The sequence below is a fragment of the Lutjanus erythropterus genome, chromosome 22 (genome assembly GCF_056507025.1).
Source record: "Lutjanus erythropterus isolate fLutEry1 chromosome 22, fLutEry1.hap2, whole genome shotgun sequence".
Taxonomy (NCBI): Eukaryota; Metazoa; Chordata; class Actinopteri; order Lutjaniformes; family Lutjanidae; genus Lutjanus; species Lutjanus erythropterus.
Window position 1 is genome coordinate 22,221,846 of NC_139338.1, and position 20,519 is coordinate 22,242,364.

Below are 20,519 nucleotides of genomic sequence, written 5' to 3' on the forward strand. Positions count from 1 at the left end.
ATAATAAGGGTGTCATCTAGAACCCACCCAGGGGGTACATCTGAGAATCCTTTTATGTTCCACAAGTTGCACCTATAATCGTTTTGTCTTCTGGGGGTTCTATGATGAACCATGTGATATTCTACAGATGAGGCAAACCCACCCATTGGGTTCTAGCAAGAACCCTTTTATATTCTAATGGTTTCATCTAGAGCCCCTGTATATCCCAAGGGTTTAATCTGGAACCCACCCAGGGGGTTCTTCCAAGAATACTTTTATATGATAGGGGTTTATCTAGAACCTGTCCAGGTGGTTTTACCGAGAACCATTTTATATTACAAGGAATTCATTTCAATATTTTAGGTTTCGGATCTTTTAACCCCCACGCTTTCAACAACCCAAAGAACTCTGTCCTCGAAAAATGGTTCTGCTGATGAAAAGGGTTCTTAATGTAACTCTTAGTCTTATAAATACCTTTTGAAAAGGGTTCTTCAGAGGCAAATGGTTCTACTATATCTGAGCATATTATTGATGTACTGTGTGTGTGTGTGTGTGTGTGTGTGTGTGTGTGTGTGTGTGTGTGTGTGTGTGTGTGTGTGTTTGTTCTCCAGACCAGGAGCTGTTCTCTGGCATGTACATTGACTTCATGGGGACAGATGCTGCCATCTTCAGGAGCCTGACAAAGAGGAATGCAGTGAGGACAGACCAGCACAACTCAAAGTGGCTCAGTGGTGAGTGTATACATATTGATTAATGTACAAAAAGTATAATCTATTTATTTTATTTATTGCTGTAAATTGTTACGTTCTTTATGTCCTCCTTTCTTTCATTCAGAGCCAATCTTCATTGATGCCCACCTGATACCAGACGGAACAGACCCCAATGACGCCAAGTTGTATTTTTTCTTCCGCGAGAGGTTGACGGATAACAGCGGAAACACTAAAAATATCCACACCATGGTGGCCAGAGTGTGTCCCGTGAGTGCCTTTGTCTGTGCCTGAATACATCAGAAGTGTGTGTGTGTGTCTGTGTTTTGCGGTTTCGAGTTGCTAAGTGCAGCTTTTGTCTGCAGAACGACATTGGAGGTCAGCGGAGCCTGGTGAACAAATGGACCACCTTCCTCAAGGCCAGGATGGTGTGTTCAGTTCTGGAGGAAGATGGCACCGAAACTCACTTTGATGAACTGGGTAAGGAAAATGAGGGCCAAATTGTTTTGACAATTCACCATTGTAGGGTTCTCTGTAGAACCTCTCATAGGGGGGTTCTGGGTGAAACAGATTGTGTTAGCACTGGACTGTTTATCTTGTGCTCAAGGTAGAACTCTCTGACTTTATAAAAGATTCAACCAGGAACCAAAAATGGTTCTCTGCCCTGGTGGGGACAAGGCAAAGAACCCTTTCTGGTTCTCATTAGCACCTTTATTTCTAAGAGTGTAGAGATGCTGATTTGACTGTGTGATTATTGCACAGGTGTGCCTTGGACTGGTTGCAATTAAAGGACTCTCTAAAAACAAAGGCAATATGTACTAGCCAATCACAGAGGGCTACAGGTTCCATTTTTTTCCCAGGAGGGCAAAGTCAAGGCCCACCTCACTCTGCATTTGATTGGCTTATCCTGATAAATCATAACCCTAACCAACCAATGAACACAGCCAACGAAGGTAATGAATACTAGCCAATCAGAGACAGAGTAGGGAGGGTCATGACTTTGCCCTCCTGGGAAAAAGAATGGTATCTGTAGCCCGATGTGATGTGAGATTTTTTTTACCTCAGCTCTTTAAAAGTGGGAGCGGAAACAAAAGTCTGACGTTGATATATTTGTTCAGGTGTGTTTCCTGCATTTGTTGAGAAACTTTGAAGCTGTGTTTTATTTCTTTGCTTTGGTCAAACATTGTATTTTAGAAAATACATGGCTAGACACCATCCTATTTTTGTTCCAAGGTTTCCAGCCATTGCTTTCTCCATAAACATTCCATGGAACCTCCTTTGTTTTGTCTGGATTAGAGCTGTAGCCCTTTATCAGTTTCCCTAACAATTGTCCTGTTGTTTTTGGTTACCTTGTATTCATGTACACACATATTATTCAAGTCCTTTCTTAGCCTCACAAACCCACAAACATCAGCTCCCAGCGTTTTTAGGCCTGCTTTTCCAGTTAGCTCATCAGTCCACTCCATCTGTCAACATGTGCCATTATTAATTCATGCATTCATCAGTCTTTTTGGCAATCTCACCTGCCGGATGATGTGATATGGTATTTAGGGAATTTGTTGAAGGTATTACTCATGTGTATTTGTCTGCGTGTGCACATATGTGTTTTCCCTTTCAGAGAGTATGTTTTTGCTGGAAACAGATCAGCCCAAGGGTCTGTTGGTGTTTGGAGTCTTCACATCCACAAGGTAAGACCGGCGGCGACGGAGCCAACTGTAACATTCCTGCAGGCCTCGGCGGTTATGTTAATCACTGACTGGATATCAGCGGGAGGGGACATGTTACATAGAGACGTCATGTGTCATGTTGAAGAACAGCTTAGTCAGAGGACGAACTATCAGTTTCAGCATCCTGGTAGCTTCACCATATGGCCTTCGCTTCAATGTTTGATCCTTGTGATGGCGAGCAGCGGTGCATTATTTACAGCATGCATTGATACAGAATTTGTATGACATGATATGTACTGTTGGGTGTGTTGCACGAGTGCAGAGTAATAGTACACAGCAGGATTTTAGAGTGCAGAGAGAATTTCATTATTAGATCTTTCAGAAAAGTGAAACCTGACTCTTGTTCGTCAATTTTCTGCAGGAAAAAAAAGAATGAAGGCACCTTTTCTCTTTTCATTGTATCTTAGAACTCAAATAGTAAATGGTTCAGTGAATACAGACAGATAAGCAGATAAATAAACATAAAATCTGGGTGATTTCCTTGCATTTAGCGTTTTATCCCCCCTTACTTCCAGGCACCAATCCAATTTATGTCTATCTAATTTATGTTTTGTGCATTTTTTGTTTGTTTCTTTGCTTTTTACTGTATTATCTTCCAGTTTTAAATGCACAGTTCCCTACATATTACAGTCCTTATTCCTCCTAACTCTTGTAATCTTTACACAGCTACGTTTTCACCCTTGTGATAATAAGTATTTGAGATGATCTAATGGCATATTTAACATTTTATTTGCTGATCAGATGATGGAGAATTTTCTCAATCCATAAAGAGACACTTAATCCTTCGGTTTTCTGAAAAAATCTGAATCACTAAATTTAGAGGAGCAATTTTCTTTGGACAGTGATGGTTTATAATTTAATATAATCAATATTTGCTCACATCTCAGGATTTCTACTACTATAAAAATGATAATGAACATTTAAACAAGGTGATCTTTGACATAAGGAATTAATTTAAGTTTGCCACAGACTGTAGCTGTAGAAAACCACACTGAAAAACAGATTAAAATACTCCAATTCAGCTGAAAGTCACAGTCTGCAGGGCTGCTTGGCATATTTGGCGGTTTGAGGAAGTGGTCATTTGATCCATCTGTTCTGATCTCTAATTGAGTTCGTCTGGTTAACCCAGGGTGACTCTGCCACTGGCCCCCGATCCACTTGTTACCTCAGGATCATAGAGAGGCTGCAGTAGCGTATCCTGGCTCAGTGAACACAGCCAAACCAAACAGCGAGGTCCTTGAGGTCTCTTGACTAAATGTTATTCCTATCTCTGCACTGTGTTTCTTCCTCCGTCTCCACTTCGCACAATATGCTTCTGTCTTCTCTTCAACAAAGACTCTTTTATGTGCTAAGCAGCACGGTTTTAAATGACTGAGCCCAAAACCGCATCAGATCAATGAAGGAAAAATAGGTGAGCTGTCCCGTCTGGAAAGCGGCACGACTCGCTCACCCTTCGAAAACAGAGATCTGCATAAACAACTGCAGAATATTTAAGCTGGGTGGGTCTTGAGGTGTTGTAGGTTCCCACTGTTGCATTTCATTAAATATGCATCTCATTTCCGCAGCTCCGTGTTTAAAGGCTCAGCTGTGTGTGTGTACAACATGGCCGACATCCTCACCGTCTTCAACGGGCCCTTCGCTCACAGAGAGGGGCCCAACTTCCAGTGGGTGGCCTTCCAGGGACGGATCCCGTATCCAAGGCCCGGAACTGTGAGTTCATTTCAAGGCCATTCATTCATTCATTCACCCGCTCATTCATCAGTTATTTCAGCGCACGATTCTAAAACAAAATAAAATATTCATCTTAAGCTTATCTTTTACAAATCTCAAGCCAGAAAATGAGTAGGAAGAAGGAAAATCTTGTATAGCTGGCCTCATTCTTAAAAAATGAATAAATAACATTAAAGATTTAACAACCTTTTGCTATCAAAGGAATGACAACACAGCTAAAGAACATTTATACACAGTCAACAGCAGAACATGAGTGCTACTCATTCAGTTCCTCTGTACATTTTTATGAATTAGACTCCATATGTTGCAATAATGTCTTTTAATAACACAAAAGTTTTCCACTAACTTTTTTGCCCTTAGGTGTTGAAACAATCTAAAGAAACAATTACATAAAATCATTTAAATTACTGTCAGTAATTTTTATAACACTGTCAAAGAACAGGAGATGATTTTTGTCCAGCAGCAAACATAATGACATGCAAGTGATGTGTGAAACAAATAAATACATAAAATAAACAAAGGTCCCAATATGGACCCTTGCAATGTACTTGACGCTTCACTACAGATGCTGAGAACAGACTTTTTAAATGCCATTTTCTCAAAACAATCAAACAATCACCAGATGATTGTTTTGTTATCTCAGGGAAGCAGGGTTTGTCGTCTCGAGATAACAAGATAATCAACCTGTTATCACGAGGAAAGAAGAGGGTGTTTCGTCTTATTACTTGAGATGTTTATCAGAGCTCAGGAGTGCCATGTCAGCATGCATAGATGGCATCATGACAACTGAAACAAGTGGTCGAACACATTAGATGAATGTCTCTGTGAGAGACCACGTTCAGATCAGTCCTTGTGATCTTCACAAGGGATCGGCCTCTTGTTCTCTTGAGACAAATTTATCCATTATCACAAGAAAACACACTTTATCTCAAGATCTCGATATAATTGTGATCTTGAGGTACTTCATAATTTCTACATATATATAACGTTCATATTTTGTCAATGATGGACATAGATTGTTGAATGATCCAATGTTAATATTCAGCTGAAGGATAAAACCTGTGTGCTACGATGAGAGATTGACTTTTTGTTTCTGCAGTGTCCCGGCGGAGCCTTCACGCCCGACATCCAGACGACAAAGGAGTTCCCGGACGATGTGGTGACCTTCGTACGGAACCACCCGGTCATGTTCAACCCCATCTACCCGGTCGGGAGGAGACCTCTGGTGGTTCGGACCAACGCCGACTACAAATACACGTCGGTGGCGGTGGACCAGGTCATCGCTGCCGACGGCAACTACCAAGTGCTCTTCCTGGGCACAGGTATGAATGCCGACACAACCTGCGGATCAGTTCCAATGGCCACAACAACAGCTCTTATTTAATTTGTTCAAAAACAGACAAGACTGCAGTCATTTCACTTTTAAACAGCCTTAAAATAGAAGAACTCTGGCCAAAACAAGTACTAAGCGGGACATTGTAGAGTTGAAATGTCAGTTTGCAGTTCTTCTACTGCAATTCCTTTTTACTTATCAGCTGATATATAGCTGTAATTAGCTAATATTTGCTCATCTGATTTATTGGTCTCGCTCTTATGAGTATGTAATGAAACAGTTACAGTCACATTAATCCTGTGGCCAGGATCAGCAGGTCAGATAGAAGCAATTACAGAGAAATGATGGAAAATAGCAATATCACAATCCCTCTGTGATAGAAATGGTCGCTGAGGTTTTTCTAGTAAATGATTGTTGAGTTCCATTAACACAGCTGGTTATCATATGAACAGATAACAGAGGGGGCAGTACACTGTGGGTGTGGTGAAAACACCGACGGCGTTACACTGTTTATAGCAATTTATCTTGATCATTATGTCACAAATAGATCACAGACGGGGTGGCGAGACGACGTGTTAGGAAAAGGACTTTGCCCTTTAAGGGTTCCTTTTTATTGAAGGTAAAAGAACATGCAGATCGGTTGAGATTATTTCACTTATCTCAAACGTGTTTGTTTTAATCAAATGCCAGTCATGATGTCGTCACTTATTTTAAGAAAGTATCTGAAGCAAATGAAAAGTTAATTAGGTGTTCAGAATTAGGTGCTTGAACCTAAGTGGGGCTGGTTCCATGTTGGTGGAGAAGGCCTGTTAGAGGGTTCTACCCAGAATTCAACATAAAGAGTTACACCTAGAACCATCTGTATGAGGTTTCACCTGGTACCCTTAAAAGAGATTCTCCCAAGAGTGATTCTATAGCATAATAGTTCCATAGAATCCTCCCTGGGGGTTCTATCCAGAATCTTTCCATCTTCTAATGATGCAAACAAGAACCCATCAGGGTGGTTCTGCTGAGAACCCTTTAATATTCCAAGGGCTTTATCAACCCACCTAGGGAGTTCTAATGAGAACCCTTTTATATTATGCTACAAAAAATGGCTGAAAAGGGTTCTTAATGGAACTTTACCTACAGTAGAATCATTTGCTTCTGAAGAACACTTTTTTTGAAGGAAGGGTTTGTCAAGGGTTCTTTGGACGTCTTCAAGGATTTCAAATATCCACAAAGAACTATTTGAAGGACTCTTTCTTCAAGGATCTGTCAAGGGTTCATCGCAATATAAAAGAGCTTTTGGTAGAACCCCCTTGGTAGGTTCTAGATAAAACCCTTGGAATATAAAAAGTTTCTCTGTAGAACCTGCTGGATTCTTGTTAGAACCCTCAGAATGTGGAAAGGTTCTGGATAGAACCCCGAGAGATGATTCTGGGTTAAAACCACTATACCATAGAAGGGTCTGCTGTAGAGCTTTTTATAGCAGGTTCTGAGTGACACCGTTCACAGATGGTTCTAGGAATAACCCCTTGGATTGTAGGAAGAAATCTCTGAAAGGTTCCAAGTGGAAACTTTATAAAAGGTCCTACCAGGAACCAAAAAGGGTTATCCTATGGGGAAAAGCTGAAGAACCCTTTATTGGTCTAGTTAGCACCTTTATTTCTAAGAGTGTAGAAATCTCCACGCTTGAGACTTTTTCGTAACCACTTAATAAATCCTTGTAGTATGTTTAACATCATATATGTGACATACTTACGTCATGAAGTACATGAAGTAACTTGAGTTGTGTAACAAGCACACATTTTAAAGCAAACCACAATCTTTTCCTAAAATTAACCAAGTCGTTTCGGTGCATAAACCGAACAAAACTGTGACCACAACGAAGGACACCTGACTCCACAGAGGTAAATGAGAAAGATTGGCGTATCACCTGCACACAAAATTGGACTCTGGCATAAAATAGTTTTATTTGTACGCATATTAAGGAGACCGGGTTGCTAAATCTGTCATTTCTGCGCTTATAACACGGTGGTTAAACAGAATGACATGTGTGTGTGCGTACATAATTATGCGTGCATTCGTGCGCATGTTTGCATTCAGCGTGCCGCTCTGGGACTCTCCCTCTTTCACAGCTGCTCGTGTTTATCAGGCAGCCTCTCTTCTCCGTTTCTCCTGCCCGGTTTCTTGAAGAAAAGCCAGTGCTGTCTCACCATATCTGAGCCCGAAAATGCAGCTTTGTCTGAAGGATGAGGGAGACGCTCTTATCAGGCGTTTCCAGGAGCTGTTACTGTAAAACTCCCTTTCCCTGCTCTGCTGCTCCGACTCCCCGGACAAAACAGCCGTATTGATGATGATAGTGTTGCGTTGTGCCCTTTTCGTGGCCCTCGTCCTCCCTTGCGTGGGCTTAAGAGCCTCCATTCCCACTCCTGCCACAGTTGATTTTGCTATGGAAGCTGGCCACGGCTATCACGCCTAATTCAAAAGCAAACACGGGCAAAGGAAAACAGACTCAGGGTTTATTTTTTTCACTAGCCGTTGTATTCACTGAAGGCACACATAGCCATATCACTTTCACACGGTTGTTAAATAGTGTGTGTGTGGTTACAACTCATGACATGTCTGCTTTCTGCCCCCAGACAAAGGTACAGTTCAGAAGGTGATTGTGCTGCCAAGCAATCAGTCCCTGCATGAAGATCTGATCCTGGAGGAGCTGGAAGTGTTTAAGGTCAGCTGTCTGTTTTTTTTTTTTTTTATTCCACTCTTACTTTCATCCCGTTTCTCTCCCCAAAAATCAAAGGCAGGCAAGCCTGGCCGCAACATAAAGGCCAGGGGGCAGGCAGACAAAAGAAGGGTGGCATTCAGGAGATGGATGTTCTGCCGTGTAGTGCAGCAAGGAGTGATGGGAAACATGCTGCAAGAGTCTGGCGGTTGCTCCGGGTGAACCTTCGCACATGTATGCTGTTTTATCTTTGCACACGTCGCTAAACGTGTGATCAACCTGCGATCAGACATAAAGGCCGTGGCTCCTTTGATCTGCCACTGCAGTGAAGAGATTTATTCCCAGAAGACGGAATATATTTATTCTCGAAAGTTAAAGACATCTGGTGAGAAGGGGATGAGAAGATAACCACCTTCTCAAAGACACTACAGGTGACGAGGGGAAAATTTTAACTCATGGATATCATCATGAAACTTCCCCAGCTGATTACTTACAGTCAGACAATTATTTTTGTCTCACAGGTTTTTAAAATTTTATGTTCAAATATGCAAATGATCCATGATCTTATTAGCTAACAGTTCCTAATCTATGTGCCAGGCTAAGCTAAGTGGCTATTACTTCACTTTTGTTTTTGATACATTATACAAGTAAGTTTAGAGGTGCTGAAAGGTGTGTTTTATTACCTTTAGACAGACGCTAGCCTTTGTGCTAAACTAAGCTAACCAGCTCCTGGCAGTAGCTTCATATTTACCATACAGAAACAAGAGCGGTATTGATCTCATGCTGCCTTCAAATGGGGTTGTGTTAACCGAGAAGAGTCCCCTCATGTGGTGTTACGACCTCAGAGGCTGTACATTTTCTGAAAGCTCAGGATTCCCGAGTCGTGGTGTGTTAGCTAACATGTTCAGAAACGGTGGAGGCCATGGATGTTCATTTTTAAGTTAATATGTTGTCATTTCAGTTGTGTAGAGTGAGTTTATTTGAAAATGTTTATATACCCAGCAGGCCCATCTTTTTATGATGCCTTTGTATTTCCTGCATTACATAAACTGCTTGCTAGCTTGCTAATTTGTTAGCCTTGGTGGCCTCTAGACCCTGACAGCTTTGGTGTCTATGTTGTGTTGCCTAGCAGCGGTGTTCTCACGACTTAATCACTTGGACATTTTTCATAAGTTCCTGCTCTTTAGGATTTTATAGAAATAGATGTCAACAATGGCTAAAAGCTCTAAACTTTGTTCATATGTGCTTTTTTTTCCAGAATCAAGTTCCTGTTACAAACTTGAGAATATCCTCCAAAAAAGTAAGTGTCCTTCTAACTGTTTCTCTCACATATTAAGTGCAGTTTTACTGTTTTAATATGTTATTCATTGTCTGTGGCTACTTTGTAATGCAGCAGAAATCTCCTGTGCATAATAAGCCTTCCAAAGGCAAGGAAATAATAAGCCATAATTGTTTCGGCGCGGTGCCTCATTTTCCTGTCAGCCGGCCACTTATTAAGACAAACAGGGCGTCTGACATTTGAACTGTTTACTTTGCAGCAACAGCTGTACGTCAGCTCCGAGTTCGGGGTCTCGCAGGTCTCCCTGCACCGTTGTCACGCTTACGGCTCGGCTTGCGCTGACTGCTGCCTCGCCAGAGACCCCTACTGCGCCTGGGACGGACTCAGCTGCTCACGCTTCTATCCCACCGGCAAAAGGTACACAAAGGTTTACAGTTTTACGGCTCAACTGTGGTTTTGTGCCAGTGTTTGGTATCTTTAGTGTCCACCAAGGAATTCTCTCTTGGCAGTGTACAGGCTTAAAAAAATAAGGTTTCCAAAAGGATTCTTTCTGAGGTTCTTGCTGAGGTTGCTGTCAAGGGTTCTTCATCAGACTAAGGGCTCTAGTAAAACCCTTTTCATCCAAAGAACCCTTCTTAGAAGACAGAATTCCTCAAGGGTTGTTGAAATCATTGAAGAACTCTTTCATCAAGGGTTTTTTATGCCATAGTATAAAAGGATTCCCCTTTGTGGGTTCTAGAATAAACCTTTGGAATATAACCAGGTTCTCCATAGAAACCCCTGAGTGTGTTTGGAATATAAAAAAGTTCTCAGTATAGCTGCCTGGGTGGGTTCTAGATTAAACCCTTGGAATATAAAAAGGTTCTCCATAGAAACCCCTGAGTGTGTTCTAGATAAAACCTTTAGAACACTCCCTGAGCCGGTTCTTGTTGGCACCCTTAGATGGTGGAAGGGTTCTGGATAGAAACTCCAGAGAGGGTTCTGGGTGGGAGCATTATACCATAGATGGGTTCTCTGGCTGAAACCTTGCACAGATGGTTCTAGGTATGGCTAACTCTTTATATTGGGTTATCGGTAGAACTCTCTGAAGTGGTTCCAAGTGGAAACCTTATAAAAGGTCCTACCAGGAACCAAAAAGGGTTCTCCTATGGAGACAAGCCAAAATAACTCTGTATGGTTCTGGTTAGCACCTTTATTTCTAAGAGTGTAGAAATAACAAGTTTCGAAGGCCCAGAATAAATTTTTCACTGTTAATAATTGCTGACAGGTGTTGATTAGGGAGCCCATTCATGGAGGCAGCTATTCAACACCTTCATAAGTGTTAAATAAACATGAGAATACTGCAGACTTTTGAATAGTATACAGTATTTCTGTTCATGTGTTGAATTTTGTCCAATTTGCCATAAGAATTTAGACAACAAACTCGTATTAATCAGTTGTAAAACAAATATGAAATCAGTCGATGTACCACACCCAGTCATAATGAAAGTTAAACAATATGTTAATCAAGAAAAGAGAAGAGCTGTAACAATGTGTGAGGCCAAAAAGATCACATGCCTGTAACCTGTCAGCAAACACTTCAATGTAAGCCCTGTCACAGATTCTGCTTTTGTTGTTTCCCTCCCTGCGTCTAGACATAACACAGACAAAGAGGTATGAGCGACACCTCGCCCCTGAACTGATACCTCGCTTTTCTCTTCAAGGACCAGCTGCCTGTCTCTTGACATTCCAGTCAGACGCAGGTCAAGTTTAGTTTGGTGGCGGAACAAAAGCACAGCGCCTATTTTTCCTGCGGAAAATGCGCCTGAAATGTGTCTGAAATGTGTCAGCTGTTTACATGCTATTTTCCTCAAGCTGTTATATATGAGTGTGCACCACTGAATGGAAAAACAGTCAGATTTTCCTTGTACTGTTTTGGCGCTGACTGCTCCTTCCAAAGTTTTAATATGAGATGAAGAAGAAGGCTGTTCTGCATTTAGCTGTTGTGTATTTACTACTTTTTTGTCTTCTTTTTTTAGGAGAAGCAGAAGGCAAGACATTATGCATGGAAATCCACTCACTCAGTGCAGAGGATTCAATCTTAAAGGTAATTAAAGCCACAATAATCAATATTTTATAGTAACAAATGACCATGTGGAGCGTGAAAGTTAAGAAACCCTCAGAGAATTTTCGCCCAACTTGGTGTCTTCCCTTGAAGCTTAGCCGCTTTTAGTTACTTGTAAAGATGTTGCAGCTCACAAATCACATTAGCTATGTTTCCATCTGAAAGTATCAGAAAGTTTTATTGAATTTTGAGAAGATCAGCAAAAGAAAATGTGAATGAATGCCCTTCTTTGTCCACTATCATTATGCAATTTTTATGGCGTAGGTGGCACCAGTCATGTAAGTTTTATTTATAAAGTGCTGACTCATAACAGAATTTATCACAGGACACATTTCATATACAGCAGGTCCAGTCTGTACTCTTCAAAATATTATGTACAGAGACCGGACAATTTCCACCATGAGCAAGCGCTTGGCAACAGTAGCAAGGAAAATCTCCAAATTAAGTGAGTGGGCGGTCACTGGCCTTGACCGGCTGGGTTGGTGCCACAAGATTATATAATTAATATTATGAATGCTAACCAAGCCCCAAACTGTGAAAAACATGTTATACGTTATGATAGGAAAGGTGCCAATTAATTCTGAAATATCGACAGAAGAATTCCTTTCGTATCATGTAAGGCTAACAAACGGTAATGTTAGCTAGGTGGTGGTTAATGCTAATATTAGCTAATGTTTGATGGTGGCTAATGTGTTACAAAATATGTTAATTTACGTTGAAATATGGCCCGATGTCCTGCTGGATTTTTGTTATCTGTTGTCTTTTCAGTTGCTGGTCAATCAGGAAGTGATGAAATGAAAACAATTTGTCAGATTTTCTTCGTATACAATGTGTAACCTGGAACATGTGGAATACGACATTTGAGCTTCACACCCTGAGTGTGACATCAGAGGAAAATAGCTGCCATGTGAATATGGTGAATCACAAAATCCAGATGCAAAGTATAGTTTGATTATTGGCCCTAAATCACTGTCGTATCCAGTCTGTCCAACTGTCCAAAACAAAAATGATGTAATGCGGCTTTACAAATACACATCTTAGTTAAACAAATAAAGGGGCATCTGTCACTTCAGACTTTGACAACAGATTCACAATTACATTGAGATATGTTGACAAATTAACTGTCTTTGGAAAAACAATTTTGATGAACAAATGATTGTTGTTTACACCGAAGCTGTAGCTGGAATTACTGCCCATCCAGGGGTGTTTGTGCCTGTGTTTGAGTTCAGGTACAACATCAGCACACCATGCTTCACGAAATATTCACACAGTCGACTGGCAGAGTGCGGTTTAATGAGAGGAGAGGATTCGTTCCCCAGAGAGTTCCATTTCCGTGAACAGTTTACTAAATTAACACGAGCTCGGGGAACCAACCATATGGCCATTACCACTAATTAGTCAGAACGCTGTCATACATCCAGCTGAGTGATGAACCATTTAGCTGCAACAAAAACGACACGGCAAATGAGACGAAACCGAGTTGGTCCGACGCTGCGGAGGTTGTTATGTTAGGCTGCAGAAACTGAAGAAGTCTGGGTGGAGTTTGGTTGTGCTGCAGGTGTCGGACTAAGCTCTGTGTCAACATTTCAGTCTCAAGACAGATTTGAGTCCATCTGTGGGGTTTGTGTCTGTCAGCACAGTGACGTCTGATGTGACTCCACTGACTCTGTGCGTGTTTGTGTGTGTGTGTGTGTGTGTGTGTGTGTGTGTGTGTGTGTGTGTGTGTGTGTAAAGCCTACAGAAATGCAGTGGAGATGACGCAGTATGGTGTGAAAAACAACACCACCTTCCTGGAGTGTATTCCCAAGTCTCCCCAGGCCTCCGTCCGTTGGCTTATCCAGAGGGACAATGACAGAAGAAAAGAGGTCAGTTTGACATTTAGAGAGGGGGCAAAGGTCAACATCACGGCCCGCCCTCACACATACGTAACATGCTGAAGTACGGCTAAGGACACAATGAACATCCCTTAGAGACAGAACTGTTAAATGTCTTGTTTTGGTCACAAAATACAGGGTTTGGAGGGTTAGTTTAAAAATGTAATCCAAAACAGTTACTAATTACCTGTTAAAAAATGTAGTTTATAGCCCAGTATAATGTTTTATGTTAGTTGTAGGTTTATTTGGTAATTATGTTCATTACATGTAATTGTTTAAGTAGCTATTCACACTGAAACTTAAACTAGGGTCTTTTCACCCACACAACATCCTGGTCACCAGCACCTTTAGTCCTGAAATATGTCTTAGTAGTACTAGTAGTTAATAGTAGTAGTATTGCCAGGTTAGTTTAGCGAACTGGATTTTAATGTAGCTATCGTTAGCGATTGATCTGTGTGGCTAACTGGAAGTTTTCTGTTAGCTCCAGACATCTGTGTCATAATTACAAATACAGAAGTTCCACTTAAATGCAGCAAGGCATTAACATTAGCAGTTGGTCTGTGTAGCTAATATAAGCAGTTGGTCTTTATAGCCAGTATTAGCGGTTGGTCATATCTTTAAATGTTTCCTAGATGTTGAGTTCTTGGCTGATGACAGAAAAAATAATGCTGAAATTTCCACCCAACAAAGCATTTTTTTTTTGCCTGAGGCTATAAAATTGAACTGACTGTAAGATGAGCTTGTATCACTAAGACCAGAAAATTGAATATCATAATCTTGCTAATTACCCCCATTTGAAACCCCCAAATGAATCTGAAATCTGATTACATCTTTTTTTTTTTCTGTAACCGTTTTGGAATACAGTTATCTTTTTCATCCTAATAACATTTTGGCATTACATGTAATCCACTACTCCCTAAGCCTGGTTAGATATTACATTAAACGTCATGCGATCAAATGAGCTCACACGCTTGATAAGGACTTGTATCGCCTCATGAACGACACAGTGAACTCATACTGGCAGCGGAGCATGCTAATGAGCAGTGATACAGATCAAACATGGTATAGACTGAAACAGATGACTGGATTCTCAACAGGGACACATTTTACAAATATTTGACAGCCCTCTAAAAGGCTGTCAGAGATTAAATAAAGCTGGGCAAGAGACTGCCTACTCGATAAAGACACATCTTTTATGGATTTGGCTCTCACCTCTGTGGACTAGACTGGAGTAATGGCCGTTTTATAGCCGTTTACCCATGAGAATCGACGCTGGCCTTAAAATAAATCACTTCAGTTTTATGGTGTGTAATCATAGGAGTCTTTTCCAAACTAAGGCCTAGCTGATTTTGAAGTAGTCAGTGGAAAAGGAATAAGCAGTGTTGGATTTAGACCGTTAGCATCAGTTCAATCTGATGGTTACTTTGAGTTCTTTGAGCATCGCTTTGACTGCCATTTCAACTTCTTTGAGTAATTTCATTTTAACTGACACTTAACACGACTTCTTTCAGTGTTTCAGCTACTTCAAACGCTTCAAGTTTCAGCAGCAAAAGAATCTTCCAAAAATGTGCCCTTTAGTTAAGCATGTGTAATTATAACTTAGCAGAGACACAAAAATAAAGGCAAGGCAGTTTTACTTTAATAGCATTATTTCAAACACAGGCAATTCACTACATTTTAAGTTACTGTCAAAGCTTTAGGGACTATAGCTAACTTCATTTAGCTTGGTACATATTGCTAATGGGCGTCTGTCTTCTGGTTTGTATGTACAAGAGAAAATACCACTTCTTAATTTTGAAACTAAAGGTCTTTTACTTCTTGATAACATTTGATAACATGTTTCTGCATGTGACAAAGTGAAAATATACTGGAGGGATGAGCACCAGTCTTTCAAAAGATATTGTTTAAGGGAAAATGGTTGTGATCTCTTTAATATGCATTTAATATTTACTCACATTTCCCTTTGTATAGCTAGATAGTTTTTCCAATTCTCTCTGCTACAAACCACATGGATGAGGTTATGACACAACCTAATTGTGCCAACCACAGGTGAAGCTGAGCGACCGTGTCCTCTCCACGGAGCACGGCCTCCTCATCCGCTCCGTCCAGCTGTCCGACCAGGGCCTTTACTACTGCCTGACCACCGAGAACAGCTTCAAACGCACCGTCGCCAAGATCCGCCTGCGAGTGCTGAGCGAGGCCATGGTGAGCGTGCTGACGGACAAGCAGCAGTCGCCGTGGGCCTGGGCCAGCTCGCTGCACCCTAAGGCCCTGTTGGCAGCCTTCAGTCCAGCGGAGAGCATGGCCGTGCAGCAGTACTGCAAAGAGAGGAAGGAGCTCCAGAACCTCCAGCAGAGGCAGCAGCAGCAGCCGCCTCCGCCGCCTGGACCTCTCAGGGGGGACCTGGCGAAACTGAAGCCCCTGCTCGACCGGAGGAAGAGCCGCAACCGCCGCAACCACCTCCCAGAGGTGTGACACAGGGAGCCGGCCGCTGCAGAGACTGACACGCACGCCCTCCTCTGTTTCTTTCCTCATTTCCCAACTCTCATCTCAAACTGCAGCGCTGCACTCTGGACGGACAGTAAAACGAGGAGGTGGGTGTGGGGAGTTGTTATTTGGCAATATCTCTTTTTTTTTCTTGCATGAGGCACTGTGACCAGATGGCTGTGACATACACTAACGCACACTCACAGGCACCCACCAGCCGTTCATCACAAACTGAAGCGGCCCTGACATTTGCCACTGACAAACTGTGGTCTCAGCTGATATTGCTTATGATAATGCACCAAAAGATGCAGCTGTGATCTTATCATACGTTAGATATCGGAGGGGAAATCGGACCAGCCGGATAATAGCTCACAAAAAGTGGAGGTCATTTAAAATCTTGATAGTAAACAGAGTAGATTTAAAAGGGACGAAAGGGATGGTCACGTCTATAATGCATTATAAACTGGGGCTGTGCTAATCCAATACTCCTAAACGTTAGCAACTGTTATATAAACGCTTAACTAAACTTTAAACCAAGACGTTTTTTTGATAGGTAGGTTAAGTGAAGAGCATCCATACAAATGTATTAACAGCTTAATTGTTTAAGAAACAGAAAATTATGGGATCAGATTGGTAAGGGTTTTAGCACAATGGACATCAAGAACTTGTATCAAGCCATCCCAAATATAAGCACATTTATAAGACATAATAATGCATTCATAAGGCTTTATAAAATTTGTCATGAATGTTTATAATCATGCCTGACAACATAAGGTTTTGTAGTATTGTAAGGCGTGGATATAATGCATTACAAGTTCAATATTTATAATGATAATCTGTTGTGCTGGGTAACTTCATTATTATAAACATTTATAAAAGTTTTTTTAAAGCTTTGTGAATGCATTACAGTGTCCTATGGATGTGCATATAGTGCATTATATACATAAGATTCATAAGTGTTACCAGCGGATGCATGTTTGACAGTGATGCCCTCTTGAAGTATTATACTAGTATTTTTTTTTTTTAGATTCTACTCACATTTCTGATTTACTTTGAACTAACAAAATTGTCTGTTTGGTGAAATGACCTGGAGGGTAATTAAAAAAAAAGTCCTCTTGTGTGAAAAAAGTAACTTTTTCTCCTCGGCCTCACATACTGTCAACAATAGCTCTGCTCATACAAAGCGCAGATGGCATGTGGGCCCCATAAAAAGTGTTATATTACAGCGTGAGTTAGACAAGTATTAGTTCAAAGGCCAAACCTGTCATCCCGTCCTAATGTTACCCAAACAGAAATAGCAGTAAAATACTGAGCGGAACATTAAAGTCTGCGTGAGCTGTCGCAAACATCTTACATGATCTCTCCTATATTTATTCCTATTACTCAGACGTACATGTAAGAGATTGTGCCTCACTGTAAGTCAGCTGCATATTGTATCATACTTCTATTGTTTCTAGCACAGAAGCATGTTTATAGAAATTCATGAGTCAAGTAGAGGACTCTTAAAGGGATAGTCTGGATTTTTTGCAGTGGTTTGTTTGAGGTACTTATCCATATTCAGTGTAATATGCACAGAAGATGGCGGTCAGCCTGCCCCTAGTTTGGAGTACTTGTGTAGGAGGCTAAACAAAAGGTATTTTAGTCACTTATGAAAAGCTCCGCCCAATAAAATCTATAACAGTTTAAGTGTACACTGTATATAGAATATTTTCACCGCTTTACCTTGCCATCAGACAGCCCTTTTTAACAGGAAACTGCTGTTAATACAAGCTAAATATCATTCTCTCCAAGCCAACCAAACCCCATAGTCAAAATCAGCCATTTTATCACACAGGACACAGAAGTTGCTGGTTCACCGCTGCCTCAATCTGTTATTTTGTTTGCGTTATTGTGTCACTTTGGTGTTTTAAAGGATTTGTTCAGATTTACCAAAGTCACACAATAACACACACAAGTCAGCTGATCAAGGCAGGAGGTAGACCAGCTACTCCTGTGTTTGGCGAAGTAAAATGACTGATTTTGCCTATGGAGTTTGGTTGGATTGGAGATAGTGATATTTGGCTTGTATAACGGCAGTTTACTGCCGGTAAATCAGTGAAAATATGTTTTTGCTGCCTCTCAAAACTGGAGGTATGCCAACTGCCATCTACTGTAGGTATTATATTCATTATGGAAAAGTACCCCACATAACCATTTTCAAAAAATCTGAGCTGTCCCTTTAATCCTTGCCTGGATTAGATTTGAGTAACCAAACAACAGGTACGCACATTTTATCTAAGTCTAAATCTCGGAAATAAGGTACAGAAGATGCTAAAACATGACAGTATCCTTCTTTGGATCCACATCTTCCACATTGTCTACAGCAAAGTGGACAAACTTTTAATTAAATAATTATCAGTGACATAGTCTGTGAGATAGACCATTTGACATTTGTGAATAGACTTTCTTTTTCAAAAGCGTAGTTAATGTAGATAGAGATTATTTGTTGCTTGTGTACAGAGTATTTTTTTGTTTCTTTCATCCTTTTAATTTAATGTTGTGCCGAGTTTTGTGAAAATGTGTTTTTTTTTCATTGTGTATATAATTTCAACATCTTTTCCCCCAACTATGACTGTATCTGCAAATTGCAGAGGTATACAGTATTATTTTCATTTTGAGAAAAGACTTTCTAGCTGTACTTTCCCTCCTACAGATCTCTGCTCCACGTTTAATAAAACCGTGTGACCAGCATCATGTCAGCTTCAACTCAGTGTAATTTCAGTGTTATGAAACAATATGTATTTCTATTTATTAATGTCATGATAGCCTGAATAAATCTGTTCAGATGAATCTCAATTTTACAGGAAGATCATGCATTTTATTGTCAGATATTTTTTTATTGGTAGAATTTCTCAAAATGTGAACTTTCTCTTTCAGTTATTGGCCAATTTTTCATCCCTCTCTCTACTAAACACATTTCATGGTGGGGTCCGCTATTGTAATAAGTCTTAATACATTGCTTTAAATGATTAGTTTGACACATTATCTGGGGAGCTAAGCTGATTTGCTTATTTGCCAAGAGTTAGATGAGAATAGTGATAACACTTTAATGTCTGTACTGTAAATATGAGGTGCTGTACATTTTAGCTAATTTAATGTTCTGCGATGCACTCAATGGCACAGTACACAACCACTAAGCCTGTAGAGCCAGGCTATTCTTCGATCTAATGCGGTGACTTAAGGATTTATTTCAACCAAACCAGGGTTGATGATTGTTGCAGCAGCAGAAAAACGGGAGTTGGTGAGTTGTATTTTGTTTCTCTCTATTTTAACTCTGAATTAAGAGTATTTTACAGAGTTAACAAACCAATTAATGTGTGTTTCATTTGAGCTCATAGAGAAACTTGAATTCAGATGGTGATCGGTTGTATTTTTCTGTTTGGTAAGGAAAACACGTGTGAGAATGTTCCCTTTCTTGACATTTTGTGAGCACATTTTGTTTGTTTCATCACTTGTCGCGCACATCCCCCAGCCTTTATCCCCACCTTTCTGATTAGCATTTAAAAACAGTTGTTGTTGCAGTTTGTTTTTTTGATTGGCAGTGACAGCTCGTATGCGATAAAACTTCATTTTTAAGCCATTATTTCTTTGATTCTGGCACCAACAACACAGCGAGAGAGCATTTTAGCTTGTTTCATGCCTCAGCTAACACCATGATGTAATCGTGATATCTATAGCACAAAGACTGGAAACAGCTTCCCTGGCTCTAATAACAAAAGTGGCCTAATTAACACGCAATAGCATAATCTCCATAGTAAAAACAACAGGTTGTGGTTTTATCGAGAGTTATGTGAGGGATTTGTTACAAAGCCAGGCTGGCTGTTTCCCCGTTTCCAGTCTTTTTACTAATATAAGCTACCAGGCTGCTGGCTGTTGCTTCATACTGATCTTCTCATCTAACTCCTAACAAAAAAAAGGAATTTTCCAAAATGATTATCTGATGAAGAAATTCTGACAGCTTGGATAATTTTTGGGTTTCATATTGTGAAGATGCTTAAGAGGGTCCACCTTTTCAAACAGAAGCATGTCCTAAATTTCACTGACTAATACCTGAGATGCCCAAAGGTTGCAAACTGCACCACCTCAAGGAAGAGGTGTAAAACTGTTTTAATCCCAATGAAACACTCCCATATATGTGTGACATGTCAGATTTAGACCGCACAGTAAAATCAAACACACCCAGGAGGCTGCAGAGGGTCATTTAAAACCCATAAAACCGAAGAGAGGCTTCCTGCTGGGCAGAAATACTGCTTTCTCACTAAACAAACCCAAGTACCATTCAAAACCACAGTATAATCATCCCCCAGTCCAATTTTATTACTCTTTTTGATTTATGGGCCACTCAAGGTAAAGCGGAAACCAAATAATTTTGCTTCAGACTGCACAATGCAGAGGTTTGTTTCAGCAGCAGGGGCTGTATTACAGAAACTCCTTATCATAAGTCTGAAGTTAAGATAGGACAGTCTAAGATAGGATTTTTCCAATTTTGTTATGGCAGACGCAAATCCTAGCTAACTTCAGGAATCCAGTCTTATCTTTCTTCATCCCATTT

General features: G+C 40.6%; 1 protein-coding gene across 1 annotated transcript in view; it reads left to right on the forward strand.

Moving 5' to 3' along the window:
* The window catches only part of sema3c (sema domain, immunoglobulin domain (Ig), short basic domain, secreted, (semaphorin) 3C), a 61,589-nt gene extending 44,814 nt beyond the window's left edge, over positions 1–16,775 (forward strand). Inside the window, exons 7-18 of the mRNA XM_084711525.1 lie at positions 591–710; positions 814–956; positions 1,052–1,166; positions 2,305–2,374; positions 3,979–4,123; positions 5,244–5,466; positions 8,102–8,190; positions 9,443–9,484; positions 9,723–9,880; positions 11,482–11,549; positions 13,302–13,432; positions 15,491–16,775. Coding sequence (XP_084567651.1) covers positions 591–710; positions 814–956; positions 1,052–1,166; positions 2,305–2,374; positions 3,979–4,123; positions 5,244–5,466; positions 8,102–8,190; positions 9,443–9,484; positions 9,723–9,880; positions 11,482–11,549; positions 13,302–13,432; positions 15,491–15,916 — 1,730 coding nt within the window. The 3' untranslated portion in view covers positions 15,917–16,775. The remainder of the gene's footprint in view (positions 1–590; positions 711–813; positions 957–1,051; positions 1,167–2,304; positions 2,375–3,978; positions 4,124–5,243; positions 5,467–8,101; positions 8,191–9,442; positions 9,485–9,722; positions 9,881–11,481; positions 11,550–13,301; positions 13,433–15,490) is intronic.
* Positions 16,776–20,519: the final 3,744 nt, after the last annotated feature.